General features: G+C 46.2%; 1 protein-coding gene across 1 annotated transcript in view; it reads left to right on the plus strand.

Annotated features, from left to right (window-relative positions):
• KPNA1 (karyopherin subunit alpha 1) overlaps positions 1-12079 on the plus strand; it is a 145777-nt gene extending 133698 nt beyond the window's left edge. Inside the window, exon 13 of the mRNA XM_034787705.1 lies at positions 8204-12079. Within this exon, the coding sequence (XP_034643596.1) occupies positions 8204-8391 (188 nt within the window). The 3' untranslated portion in view covers positions 8392-12079. The remainder of the gene's footprint in view (positions 1-8203) is intronic.
• Positions 12080-15524: the final 3445 nt, after the last annotated feature.

The raw sequence follows: 15524 nt of genomic DNA on the forward strand, positions 1-15524 counted from the left end.
GACGTGTTATTCCTCAACTTTAGCAAAGCTTTTGATACAGTTTCCCACAGTATTCTTGCCAGCAAGTTAAAGAAGTATAGGCTGGCTTAATGAACCATATGGTGGATAGAAAGCTGGCCAGATCATTGGGTTCAATGGGTAGTGATCAATGGTTCCATGTCTAGTTGGCAGCTGGTATCAAGTGGCGTGCCACAAGGGTCAGTCTTGGGGCCAGTTTTATTCAATATCTTCATTAATGATCTGGAGGATGGCGTGGATTGCACCCTCAGCAAGTTTGCAGATGACACTAAACTGGGAGGAGTGGTATATATCCTGGAGGGTAGGGATAGGATACAGAGGGACCTAGACAAAGGATGGGACTAAAAGAAATCTGATGAGGTTCAACAAGGACAAGTGCAGAGTCCTGCACTTAGGACAGAAGAATCCCATTCACTGTTACAGATTAGGGACCAAATGGTTAGGCAACAGTTCTGCAGAAAAGGACGTAGGGGTTACAGTGGACGAGAAGCTGGATATGAGTCGACAGTGTGCCCTTGTTGCCAAGAAGGCTAATGGCATTTTGGGCTGTATAAGTTGGGGCATTGCCAGCAGATCAAGGGACGGGATCATTCCCCTCTATTCGGCATTGGTGAGGCCTCATTTGGAGTACTGTGTCCAGTTTTGGGTGCCACACTACAAGAAGGATGTGAAAAAATTGGAAAGAGTCCAGTGGAGAGCAACACAAATGATTAGGGGGCTGGAGCACATGACTTATGAGGAGAAGTTGAGGGAACTGGGATTATTTAGTCTGCAGAAGAGAAGAATGAGGGGGGATTGGATAGCTGCTTTCAACTACCTGAAAGCCGTATGGAGTGGAAATCCATCAACCTCAACAAAAAACTTGCACAGATACAGACAGACATCATCTTCCTCTCCAAATGCAAACAGATGGACATCATACCAAAAGGACTGAAGGTAAAAAATCCATTGCAATCAACATACTACACTGAGTATGGTGAGAGACTGTGCCACACACTCTCAAAGAAACTGAGGAACCACCTGATCAGCATCCTGTACAGCAGACAGGAGAAGATCAAGAATGAGCTCTCAGAACTGGAGACTCTCATACAATACCAGCCTTCTACACAAACTTCAACGTGGCTGGACTTTACAAAAATGAGACAAGCCATTTACAATGCACATTTCACTTCTCTACAGAGGAAAAAGGACTGTAAGCTATCTAAACTAATACCTGCCACTGGGGGCTATAACAATGGTACCCTCAACTCATCTAACAACATTGTCAATCTTTCCAACCACACACTTAGCCCAGCAGAAGAGTCTGTCCTATCTCGGGGACTCTCTTTCTGTCCCACCATCCCCACGAACATGATACAGTTCTGCGGTGATTTGGAAGCCTACTTTCGTCGTCTCCGACTCAAGGAATATTTTCAACGCACCACTGAACAGTGCACTGACCCACAGGAACCTTCCTACCAACACTACAAGAAGAGGAACTCTGCGTGGACTCCTCCTGATGGTCGAAATGACAGACTGGACCTCTACATAGAGTGTTTCCGCAGACGTGCACAGGCTGAAATTGTGGATAAACAACATCACTTGTCCCATAACCTCAGCCGTACAGAACGCAATGCCATCCACAGCCTCAGAAACAACTCTGACATTATCATCAAAGGGGCTGACAAAGGAGGTGCTGTAGTCATAATGAACAGGTCAGATTATGAACAGGAGGCTGCCAGGCAACTCTCCAAGACCACATTCTACAGGCCACTATCCTCTGATCCTACTGAGGAATACCAAAAGAAACTACACCATCTGCTCAAGAAACTCCCAGCTACAGTACGGGAACAAATCTACATGGACACACCCCCAGAACCCCGACCAGGGGTATTCTATCTGCTACCCAAGATCCATAAACCCGGAAACCCTGGACGCCCCATCATCTCAGGCATTGGTACTCTGACAGCAGGATTATCTGGCTATTTGGACACTCTCCTCAGACCCTATGCTACCAGCACTCCCAGCTATCTTCGAGACACCACCGACTTCCTGAGGAAACTACAGTGCATTGACGTTCTTCCTGAAAACACCATCCTGGCCACCATGGATGTAGAAGCACTTTATACCAATATTCCACATGAGGATGGACTACAAGCTGTCAGGAACAGTATCCCTGATGAGGCCACAGCAAGCCTGGTGGCTGAGCTTTGTGACTTTGTCCTCACCCACAACCACTTCAGATTTGGGGACAACTTACACCTTCAAGTCAGTGGCACTGCTATGGGTACCCGCATGGCCCCACAGTATGCCAACATTTTTATGGCTGACTTAGAACAACGCTTCCTCAGCTCTCGTCCCCTAGTGCCCCTCCTCTACTTGCGCTACATTGATGACATCTTCATCATATGGACCCACGGAAAGGAGGCCCTTGAAGAATTCCACCTGGACTTCAACAATTTCCACCCCACCATCAACCTCAGCCTGGACCAGTCCACACAAGAGATCCACTTCCTGGACACTACAGTACAAATAAGTGATGGTCACTTAAACACCACCCTATACCGGAAACCTACTGACCGCTATACGTACCTACATGCCTCCAGCTTCCATCCAAGACACATCATACGATCCATTGTCTACAGCCAAGCCCTAAGATACAATCGAATTTGCTCCAACCCCTCAGACAGAGACAAACACCTACAAGATCTTTATCAAGCATTCGTAAAACTACAATACCCACCTGGGGAAGTGAGGAAACAGATTGACAGAGCAAGACGGGTACCCAGAAATCACCTACTACAGGACAGGCCCAACAAGGACAATAACAGAACACCACTGGCCATCACATACAGCCCCCAGCTAAAACCTCTCCAGCGCATTATCCACGACCTACAACCTATCCTGGAAAATGATCCCTCACTCTCACAGACCTTGGGAGGCAGGCCAGTCCTTGCTTACAGACAACCCCCCAACCTGAAGCAAATACTCACCAGCAACTACACACCACACCACAGAAACACCAACCCAGGAACCTATCCCTGTAGCAAACCTCGTTGCCTACTCTGTCCCCATATCTACTCTGGCAACAGCATCAGAGGACCCAACCACATCAGCCACACCATCAGGGGCTCATTCACCTGCACATCCACTAATATCATATATATGACATCATGTGCCAGCAATGCCCCTCTGCCATGTACATTGGCCAAACCGGACAGTCCCTCCGCAAAAGAATAAATGGACACAAATCGGACATCAGGAATGGTAACATACACAAGCCAGTAAGTGAACACTTCAATCTCCCTGGTCATTCTATCACAGATTTAAAAGTCACTGTCATTGAACAAAAAAACTTCAGAAACAGACTTCAAAGAGAAACAGCAGAACTAAAATTCATTTGCAAATTCAACACCATTAATCTGGGCTTGAATAGGGATTGGGAGTGGCTGGCTCACTACAGAAGCAGCTTTTCCTCTCCTGGAATTGACACCTCCTCATCTATTATTGGGAGTGGACTACATCCACCCTGATTAAATTGGCCTTGTCAACACTGGTTCGCCACTTGTGAAGTAACTCCCTGCTCTCCATGTGTCTGTATATAATGCCTGCATCTGTAGCTTTCACTCTATGCATCCGAAGAAGTGAGGTTTTTACTCACGAAAGCTTATGCCCAAATAAATCTGTTAGTCTTTAAGGTGCCACCAGACTCTTTGTTGTACCTGAAAGGAGGTTCCAAAGAGGATGGATCTAGACTGTTCTCATGGGTAGCACATGACAGAACAAGGAGTCATGGTCTCAAGTTGCAGTGGGGGAGGTTTAGTTTGGATATTAGGAAAAAAAATTTTGCGAGGAGGGTGGTGAAGCACTGGAATGGGTTACCTAGGGAGGTGGGTCTACGATTCTAAGGAATCTCCTTCCTTAGAGGTTTTTAAGGTCAGGCTTGACAAAGCCCTGGCTGGGATGATTTAGTTTGGGAGCAAGGGGTTGGACTAGATGACCTCCTGAGGTCCCTTCCAACCCTAATATGATTCTACTACTGTGTGCCCGCTTACCTCCCTATCAGATTTAAGGTTTTTATGTACTTAAATGAGGTCCTTCATTCCATGTCTTTAGTGAAGGCAGGGGCTGGACTTGATGACCTTTTGGGGGAGGGATAGTTCAGTGGTTTGAGCATTGGCCTGCTAAACCCAGGGTTGTGAGTTCAATCCTTGAGGGGACCATTTAGGGAACTGGGGTAAAAATCTGTCTGGGGATTGGTCCTGCTTTGAGCAGGGGGTTGGACTAGATGACCTCCTGAGGTCCCTTCCAACCCTGATAGTCTATGATCAATTGCATGAGGTCAAGGTCCCTCTTCCATCCAGCCGTCTGCTCTGACTTGGTGCATTCTACAGTGTCTGCCTTGAATCTCCTTCCCCTTTAGATTCCTCTGTACTCCCTAACAGGATGTCTAAAACATCCTCAAAAACATGGAAATGCCAACACTCCAAAGGGGCAAAGGTGTTGTCCTTAGGGGATGGAGAACTCACCCGACTCCGAGTCTGATACTAGTGAGGAGTAGGCTTTGATCCTAATGATCTGAGGGCGCTGATGGACAGGGTGCAAAGCACCCTAGATAGCTTGGAGGAATCATGAAGCACTGTTGTGCTTCCTGGAAAAGGGACCTCTTTCTGTCTGTAACACAGTCACTTCCAGTATGTGATATTTTTCTTTTAGCCTATTCTCTTTTCTGAGGATCTTGGAAAATAATATGGGCACGCTCACAATAGCTGTCAGTGGGGGGAAAAGGATCCATATTTTCCAGTATTTAGCCAATATTTAGTATTCCTGGAAGCCTTCCTGGTGACATAAATGGGCAGTTTTGGTGCCTCAAATTTGGTGTTGGGAGAAAAGTTCCCTGACCTTTTACTCTACTGGGCAATCCATTTCCTTACCAGCCAGGGCTTAGTACTACTTCCATCTAACAAGTTTGGTGTTGCCTCCATTGAGTTTCTAGATTGTCAGAATTGGGTTTAGAGAATTTGGACTATTCTAATTGAACCAGATTGATCACAAATGGTGATCAATCTGCAGGTTTGTTTTGTCTCCACATTAGTACTGTTCTAATTGGTTTCCAGTGCAGTGCCTGTCTTTTAGTTCCTGGCAAGTCTCAAAGAATCTGAGTGTCATCTGTGTATTGCTGGCATTTTAGTTCATGCTGTTTCCCTGCCTCTTAGCATTAAATGCTGAATCCCACAGGTGAGCGATTTGAAGTTGAAGGAGTTGATGCCCATCAGGACAGTCCGAATGAAGCCAAAGAGAAACAGTTGAACCCATCACATGCAGTTCTACTAATCCCTGCCATATTTCTGAGACTGAACAGCAGGATTCCATAGCCAACTATATTAATTGCTATGAAGAGGTCCAGCCATATGAATTTGCATATCTAGCCCTTATCCTTGATCCTCTTCAGTCTGCCATCACCAGTATCTTTTTCTGCCTAGGCCTAACTGGTAATGGTCCAGGATATTAATAGCATGTAGATGAAGTTGGAGTTCAATCTTTGCTGAGCTTCTCAGCTTTCTTATTAGTAGTGCTTAGGTACTATGGTGATGGACTCTATAAAATGCTAAGATAAATGAAACTGGGATATTAAATACTGAGTGATAGCTGGAGAGCTCAGTTATGTTGAGCAATAATTTCTTAAACAATAGCTGGATTGTGGCCTACTTAGGGAAAGGCTGTACTCAGAGAGGGGGAGGGTTTCATCTTATAGAATTGTAGAAATATAGGGCTGAAAGAGAACTTGATAAATCAAGTCCAGCCCCCTGCACTGAGACAGGACCAAGTAAACCTAGGCCATCCCTGACAGATTATTATCTAACGTGTACTTTAAAACCTCCAGTGATGGGGATTCCACAGCCTCCCTTGGAAGCCTGTTCCAGAGCTTAACTACCCTTCTAGTTAGAAAGTTTTTCCTAATATCTAATCTAAATCTCCCTTGCTGCAGATTAATCCCATTGCTGCTTCTCCTACCTTCAGTGGACATAGAAAATAGCTGATTCCCATCCTCTTTTTAACAGCCCTCAACATATTTGAAGACTGTTATTAGGTCCCCACTCAGACTTCTTTTATCAACTAAACATGCCTAGGTTTTTTAACCTTTCCCCATAGGCCAAGTTTTCTAAACCTTTTATTGTTCTGTTGCTCTCCAGTTAGTCCACATTTCTCTTAAAGTGTGGTGCCCAGAATTGGACACAGGTGGAGTCTCCTGTCCTAGTCAACGTATGAGAGTCAGTTTGTTTCAGGGTGTCTTTTGTATGAATGTAAACCAATGAGGGCTCCGCAGATATATCCACACATCAGACAGATGTGGCCACACAGGTTTGCCACAGTCTGCTTTCTTTGCTCACTCTTCTCTTTGCCTTTTTCTGTTCTGCTATTCTCGATGGCTCTGCCACAATCCTGATCTGGCAGCAGCTTCTCATCTGTTTGGATTAACTTGGGCAACTTTTAGATGAACTTTGAGTGTGTCCTTATATTGTTTTTACATTGGCCTTCCAGTATACGTGCTCCCTTTTTCAACTGTCCATAAAATATGGCTTGGGGGGAATCACATATCACATCCACAAGGTGACCAGCCCAGCGAAGCTGTGCCTGTATGATTAGGGATTCAACACTAATTATGCAGTACTGGTCCAGGACTTTGATGCTTGGTATCCTGTTCTGCCCGCTTGATGTTACAGATAAGATGCAGACAGCGCTTCTGAAAATGGTGTAGTGGCTTCCAGACTACCAGGCCTGATTTTGTCATGATTCTGTGTGCAATGCACATTTTTAATACTGCCCTGGGGAACTGTCCCTCTGCTTCGCTACTTTCCCTACTTGCTCAGTTCCTGGGGAAGAGCAGCTAATTAGACCTACTGCAGAAAACAGCCAGAGTTTTCCTCTGGAACCAATACCATTCTCACAGGAGAGGAGGAGGAAGCAGAAAGAGCCCAGCAGCTCTGCTCCCTTCTTCCCCCCTCTCCTGTGAATGATGGGACAGCTCCTCTATTCCTCTCCTGGTCTGGGAAGTGGGAGAAGGGGACCACCACTGCAGTCCTCCCATGGCTGGGAGAGGGAAGTGAAGTACCCAGGAGGAGCAGAGGTGGGGCTGTTTGGGGCAGAACTGATGAGTGGGGGAATGGAGGGAGCAGAATTGATGTGGGGACAGCATTGATTTGGGTGTTGGTTAACAGAATTAAGTGTGGAGCTGGAGGACAGGCAGGTGAGAAGGTGATAGACCCACACGCACACTTTTTTTCAGGTCACTTTAAACACTATTTGCAGTAGTTCAGCTGCATTAAACATGCAGAGTAATGGGTCCAGCACACAGAAGCACTGTGTGAACACTACTACAGCAAGCATACTCCCGACACAGTCTAATCGTGAAAATGTTTCCAGGCTTTGCTATTCAGATCCTCAGAGCTTTACCTCATGATCTGGTTGTGCAATGGGAGACAAAGAACCTATGTAATGGAACCTGGTCTTTTTGGTTGTGGTGGGAGAGAGAAGAGCTTCTGCAATGGAGCTCTTTCTGGAGGTGCAGAAGCTTGTTCTTTCTAGCGCAGAGGTGGGCAAACTACAGCCTGCAGGACCATCCTGCCCGGCCCCTGAGCTCCTGGCCTGGGAGGCTAGCCCCAGCCCCTCCCCCACTGTCTCCCTCCCCCGCATCCTCAGCTTGCTTGCTCCGCCGCCGGCGCGGCTGTGAGCTCCTGGGGCAGCGCAGCTGCAGATCCCGGCCTGACCCACTGCTCTGTGCTGCGTGGTGGCAGCGATGCAGCTGTAGCACCGCCAGCCAGTGGTGCTCCAGGCAGCGTGTTAAGGGGGCACGGAGCGGGAGCGTTGGATAGAAGGCAGGGGAGTCCAGGGTGGTGGTCAGAGGGTGGGGGTGTAGATAGGGGTCATGGGGGAGCAGGGGGTTGAATGGGGGTAGGGGTCTCGGGGGGCAGTCAGGAATGAGAGGAGGGGCTGGATGGGGCAGCGGGGTCGGGGGGGGCAGATAGGAGGTGGGGGCCGGGCAACGACCCTCTCCCCTAACCTGCCCTCCATACAATTTATGAAACCTGATGCGGCCCTCAGGCCAAAAAGTTTGCCCACCCCTGCTCTAGCGGGTGGGATGGGGAGTGCGTGTCTGTCTGTCCTGGACTGACCTGTGCTTTTTGTTTGCTTCTTTCCCACATAGGCCTGGATAAGATTGAATTCTTGCAGAGCCATGAGAACCAGGATATCTATCAGAAGGCCTTTGATCTGATTGAGCACTACTTTGGGTCAGAGGATGAGGACAGCAGTATTGCCCCACAAGTGGATCTCAGCCAGCAGCAGTACATCTTCCAGCAGTGTGAGGCTCCCATGGAGGGCTTCCAGCTCTGAGGTGCCCCATGCCATCTGTTCCTCCACCCAGACAGTCCTCATGTAAAGCCTTGAGTCACCCTTGGAGTGATTCCGTAACCCCTTACTGTCCCCATCTACCTGAGTTCCCTTCCCATATTCTTCCTTGGGTGCCTCCTTGGATGCCTTTCTGAGCTGCATTCAGTCCTGACATAAAATGTGTCAGATTAATTATTTTGCTTTATGTGCCAGCCTGGGCATTGGCATATGGAACACTTCACAGATATTGGAGTAAACTCTGTCCCCTGCAACTACAGCCTCCAGTGGACATGCTTTCTAGTTACTAGACACATTGAACACAACTGAACCTGTCCCGTTACAAAACTGAGCTCCCTATCTGGACTCCACAGGCCACTTCGGAGATCTGGACTTTTTCTCATTCTCTCCTTTCAACCCAAAAAGGACTTGTGAGTAGGTCAGTCTTATCACCTCCCTAAAAGCAACTTTTGTAACTGGCTTCTAAAATGGAGAAACTACCATACTGCCCCATCCCTAACACAATGTGGCCTCTTTGTTAAAGTTGAACCCTTCCTAACTTCATGCTTCTGATTCTGGTCCTCACTAGCTTAGTCACAGATGATATATCTCTACCCACTCATCCACCCTTTACATTTTTCTATGCAGCTTAACTTGAACTGGTTTCTGTTCTGTAAATTACCTTTTGATGTAAAATCTTAGCGTGCTAAACTGTCAGCGCAAGGAGGACTCTGTAGTGATAGCTCTCCTGACTACTTTCAGTCTCATGAAGTAGAGCTTCCTGTTTAATGCCCCTACCAGCCCACCCCATAAAATAGAAACCTCCTGATCAAGGTCTGTTTAACAAATATACTGTGATACTACATCCCATTTTTCCATTTTCCCCTCACTACTCTCATGGCCTCAGATGAATTAGCATGGAATAAATGGTTCCTGTAGGTCGCACTTGTAAGGCATTGCTGAGTGCATGACTGCTGTAATTTACAGCTATAGTCAGCCCCTCTGCTAGCAGCATGTTTTTGACTCTGCAGCCTGCTTGGATCACAAGCATCTAATGCAAAGGTGGCAGTTCAATTTCTAAATGTAATGGATTCATTGGGCTACATTCTCTCAAGCCATTTGGGACCTTTGGAATACACCTTTTCCCCAGAGTAAATGTTTCAAAAGTTGCCCCTACAGCAAGTGTCATGCATCTGTGGTAAATCCTATTGGCAGAACTGTCTACAAGATCCTTCTTACGGCTTCATTCAATGACAAGTCCCTGCAAGAGCTTCAACCACTCATAGGATACAGGTTTAAAAAAAGCATTTATCAAACTGCTGAAAGGCCTAAGCATTAACTCTGTGTGACCCCTTCTTTAAACATAGTCTTCATTAGAACCTGGGCTTTAGGATGGAAACTGATGTGTGGGCATTGAAGAAAGCCACCTGTTGCCTCCCTTTCTAATCCAATCAGCCTCCACCTTCCCTGTTACTTTCTCTAGTGCTGCTTTGTGCTCAAGGAACATTTAGTTTACTGCACTTGACCTGCAAGTCAAGAATTGACTTAAATTCTTTGTAATTTTAAAGGTTAAATGAGGTGATTAATTTAAAAACAAAACGAAACCCCTCTGTGTTGCCTTTACATCATATGATAAATAACTGTTTCTCTTTCTTGAAGGGTAACTTGAACTGAACTCTTTCTAGAAGCACTGATTAGTAGCAAAATCTTGTTTTGTCATTTGGATTTTTTGTGCTATATTTTAAATGTAAATTACCAATAACATGTTATTTCTATAGAATTTGTTTAAAATCATGTACTTTTTTTGGATGGTATGAAAATGCTACATATTTTGTAAACAAATCTAGGCAAAGTGTGTGTGTGTGTATATATATATTGTGTATATATAGATGTATTATTCTGTATGTATACACACATGCACATACACACATACTTCGTGTGTTTTCTCCCCCAGGCTAGTGAAAACAATATGGTGCATTGTTGTATATCCTTGCCCTTCCCCCCGCCACCCTAAGGAAATAATGGCAGTTGCCTCTAAATAAGTGAATTAAAACAAAGTCCATTTAAACTGAGTGGCTTGCCTTTCTATGTAAGGAACCTGGCTAGTGTTTCTGTTACTTATGCCAGTGGGTATGTGAAATCAGAGCAGAAAGAGATCCATTTTTAATGGGAAGGAACATAGTCTAGTGCATGGAAGAGGGGACTGAGAGTCAGGACTCTTGGTTTCTGTTCCCAGTTCTATCATGTAGTATGTGTAGCCTTGGGGAAGTTACTTTACCTGTTTGCACCTCTCTTTATCCATCTGTAAATGGAGGTATTCATGTTTGAGATCCTCATCCAAGTACCCTCATCAGCCTATGGTCTTATTTCAGCTCTGCCTCACTCCTTGGCCTTGCCACTATTGCTCACCTTCTAACAGTCTCAGTGCTTTAAGCTGGGCATTAGCCCCACTTCACAGAAGGGAGAACGCAGGGCTGCCAAATGTCACACATCTGGTAACTCTGCAGCTCAGCCTGTCACACACTTGACTGAGCTACAGGCGGGAGCTGCATTTCCTCCTCCAGCCACTAAAAGCTGCTGTGGAACCTGGCAGGAAACTAGGCCCCTGCTTGATCCAAGCAGGGAAGGAGCAGCAAAGGCAGCAGTGGTTGTGGTGGGTGGTTGGCAGGGACAGAAGGTGAGGGGGACTCAAAACTACCCACAAGCTTCGGCCAGCATCCTATCTCCTTGCTGGAGCACAGGCCCTCCAGCTTGCAACTTTTTAAGACCTTCTGTGCAATTTAATCTGTTCCAGGATCAGCACAAGAGTCCATCAGTGCCATCTGGAGTGAGTTTTCCGGGGGGACCCTATGCCAACTTTAGCAATAGGATAGTCTCTTCCCTCTCAAATGCCTGGGTCCTGGAAGGATGGTACACTCTGGCTGCATATGTGGCCATAGGCACAGGGCTCCTAGATTCATGCCTGATATAGGCAGCATGGTTCAAGCCTTTAGTTCTTCCACAGCACATAGCTCTGGAAGACACCTGCCACCTTCAGCCAGACTGGGTTATGGAGCATGTGTTGTGGATGAATATTTCACTTCTTCAGGTAAATGTGACCCTGAGCCTCTCTATGGACCAACCAAAGAGCAGATGGATATGAAATAGCATTCTGCAGATGATCTGTGCTCCCCTCAATCAGTTTTGATTTAGAGTTGTAGGCTCAGATAAGGGATTTTGTTGGTGTATTGAGGGTGCCTCCCATCAGCCAAACCAAGTACCTAGGCCAGAAACCCACTTTCCAGCTCTTAACCATTGGTTGTTGAGTAACACTGCCCTGGAAGCCATAACACTAGGAGAGAGGCTATCTTGTTTGAAGACCACATCTGGAAACATGGATTCCTTCATTACCCCCATGAGAAACATGGAGTTTACTTTACCTGTGCTGATGCTCAGGTGCCTGCAAAAACAACACTAAATCATCAACAGTTCAGAGGAGGAGCATAAGGACAGCCCTATGGCCCAGCCTTTGTTTGAAATTCTAGAACCCCACCAGGACTAGAACAATGTAAATATAAAATGGTAACATCTTCTACATTAACATTAATTGTCTGTAAACTAAAATTGGCTTTGCATTATTTTTGTCAGATATGAGAAAACATTGGTATGACTACTTGTGTTTCAGAAAAACAATAAAATAAACTTTATATCTTCAGCTGAAGGTAAGCACTTGGTTTTACATACATTAAGCTGGTACAATTAAATTTTGATTGTACATAGAACATTAAATCGAATTCATTTATCATGTCTTAAGGGTAAACTATTTTAGGCACTTTTATTGCAGCATTGTGTAAAAGCGAAACGAAGTAAAACCCTAAAACCCAGGTTGCAGCACACCCATAATTTCTTGTCAACTCATTGAATTATTGCTCTGTAGGTGGTGTTCCCATAAGGGTAGATTGAAACTATGAACCTTGGGGGCCTGAAGATCCAGGCCACATGTGGGATTTTGCTCTTTTTGGCTTTAGAATTTATAGGTTTCCAATGAACAGGGAGGCCCTAGGTCGGGTGGGCAAACTCTTTGGCCTGAGGGCCACATTGGAGTTCCAAAACTGTATGGAGGGCCAGGTAGGGAAGGCTGTGCCCTCCCAAACAGCCTGGCCCCTGCCCCCATCTGGTCCCTCCCACTTCCCACCCCCTGACTGCCCCCCTCAGAACCCCCGACCCATCCAAACCCCCTGCTCCTTGTCCACTGACTGCCCCCCCGGGAACCCACCCCCTATCCAACCTCCCTTGCTCCCTGTCCCCTGACTGCCCTGCCCCGTTCCACAGCCCCACCCCCTGACAGGCCCCCCGGGAGTCCCATGCCTATCCAACCACCACCTGCTCCCTGCCCCCCGGGCCACCCTGCCCCTTATCCAACCCCCCCCACTCCCCATCCCCTTACCATGCCGCTCAGAGCATCAGGACAGGCCGGCGGCTCTCGCAGCCGTGCTGCCCAGAGGGCTGGCAGCACAGAGTGCTGAGGCTGCGGGGGAGGGGGGACAGCAGGGGAGGGGCCGGGGGCGAGCCTTCCTGGCTGGGAGCCCAAGGGTCAGGCAGGATGGTCCCGTGGGCCGTAGTTTGCCCTAGGTGGACCAGAAGCATCTGACTATATAGATCCATAAAGATCTGAGATGCTTGAAGGGGATCCAGGACCTCCTATGAAGGTAAAAGATAAGGATAGGCCATAGACATTGGATATTCATGGTGTATATGCTGGATAAATCTCAGCTCCTGGAGATGCTCCACATAATCTTGGGCATCTCAAGGTTGAAGGTGCCAAAGATGCTAGGATTGAAGGGAACGTTGGAGCATTTGTTGTCTCCTATGTCAAAGTGAACTTTGCGCTAATTTCTCCTTAACCAAATATACCCGAAATACAATAATCAACCTCACAATCATAAGTGTTAACTACAGGTAGAATAGCAGAAGTCATACCCCAATAATAAAAATAATCGTGTCTTAGGGTCTGTAAGTCTTGTGCCCCAAATTTGATCTGCTCAGACTCCATAAGTACTTTGAATCCTTCAAACCTAGCAAAGTGTGTAGTTCAGAGCTTATTGGTACCTTTTGCCCCTTATAAATATCTGCAAGTTGCAGCTTACCTTTCATTGGTTTATGCTCCAAGGAATACAAAATCCTTTTCCCCAAGGTAAAGCAAGAATCCCTTTGGAAGGGACACACTTCATATGGCAAGGAAATGTTACTTCTTACACCCATTACTTTGTTTTTCATACTCATCTACTTAAAGGTTGTGCTAATTGGCCACCGTTTAACCAGAAGAGAGCCCACTACTCGCTCTCCTTCAAGAGCTTTAGCCAAACTCATTCCATTCTTTTCAACTGTTGCTTGGAAACTAAGATCATATAATGAATCATTTGAATTACCCACACATGGATCACCCTCCTATATCCAGTCCACTGGATTTATTTGCCTCTATGCTTGGAACTAAATAATCCTCTGTGTTATTCATATCTTCACAATGGGCACCCATGCCAGGGGTAACCATCTTACTATGTAGGACCTTGCCATATTCCCACATTATGAACTATTTGGAGCAAGTAAATATTTCCAGGCTCAACATAAGGTATGCTGATGATACATGCAATCTAATCTCTAATTTTCTTTATTAACATAAATGGGTGTCACATCTTCTACCCTGGAGGCTACACCTATTGCTCAAGGCCTATTTTCTTGGTAGTATCTTTACTTACTATTTACTTTATCATCTCAGCCAGTACCCAATATGATGGTATTCAGTTGCTTTTTACATTTTCAATGCTGGTGCTGGTTTGCCTCATTAAATTCTCTGTTAAACTTTTGATTTTCTCCACCTGGTCCTCTTGGGTAAATAACCATTGAGTCATTTTATTAGCAGTGTTACTTAATGCAATATGGAACCTCTGTCAGATTCTATTCTGAACGGCCAGAGGTGCCAACTTTCTAATGTGCTGGAGGTGCTTTCCCCTGGGCCCACTGCCACTCCACCCCTTCCCCAAGAACCCACCCATACCCCACCTCTTCCTGCCCTGCTTCTTTCCCAAGCGCGCCCCCACCCTCGTTCTTTCCCCCTCCTCCTGAGCGCCTTCTGCATGCCGCTGAACAATTGATCATTGGAGAACAGGAGGTGCTGGGAGGGATGGGCAGGCGCTGATCGCCAGGGCTGCCAGTGGGTGGGAGGCACTGGGGGGGGGAGCTAATTGGGGGGCTGCTGGTGGATGTTGAGCAACACCATTTTTTTTTAGCAGCCACGGAGTCAGTGCCTATGTCAAGGGCAATCTCTACCTGGTAAAAACATTATTCACCAAAAGAAATGTGATGACAAAAGTTTCACTGGGGGCTGCAAAGCACTCCACCCATTTTGTAAAATGACAAATAACAACTAATAAATATTTGTTTTCCTGTTTGGATGTTGGCACAGGTCCAATCCAATCCACCTTGTTGGGGTACATTAAAAACAACTCAATATTAAAGCCCTAAAATTGAGGCACCCTTCAAAACGTAACACAGCAAAATTCATAATGACTTTTTTTGTAATAGAGACAAGGTGGGTAAGGTAATATCTTTTATTGGACCAGCTTCTGTTGGTGAATAAGACAAGCTTTTGAGCTACACGGAGCTCTTCCTCAGGTCAGGTTTTTTTGTAATGATTCACAAATAAAACTGGACTTTGAATGAAAAAGGCCTTTGACAAACCTATGTTTGCAGAAGATAAAAGCAATGTTGACATTAAACAATCATAGCATGCTCTCCAAAATCCTCCTTAATAGATTAAAGGGTAGAACAGAATAGCATAATGTGATGGGGTGTATACCCCACACCAGCCCCGATAGGGTTAACAAAGGCCTGAGAGGCCAATTAGATTACCTGGTGTCACCTGCAAGAGGGAGGGCCAACATTAATTGAAAGTGAAGCCCAGCTGGAAATAGGCTGGGACAGCACTGTAAAGCCAGGAGGTTGAAACAGGGAGCTGTAGTGGAAGGAGGATACAGTTGCTCCCTGAGAGAAGTGAGGCTATCAGGAACAAGGAGGCAGTCTAGGGGATGAGTAAGTCCTGGGATCCTACTCTTTTATAAGGAGTTTTGCAAGAAGCTAGGAGGGGTGAAGCGGCTATAGGG

This window comes from Trachemys scripta, chromosome 1 (genome assembly GCF_013100865.1).
Source record: "Trachemys scripta elegans isolate TJP31775 chromosome 1, CAS_Tse_1.0, whole genome shotgun sequence".
Classification (NCBI taxonomy): domain Eukaryota; kingdom Metazoa; phylum Chordata; order Testudines; family Emydidae; genus Trachemys; species Trachemys scripta.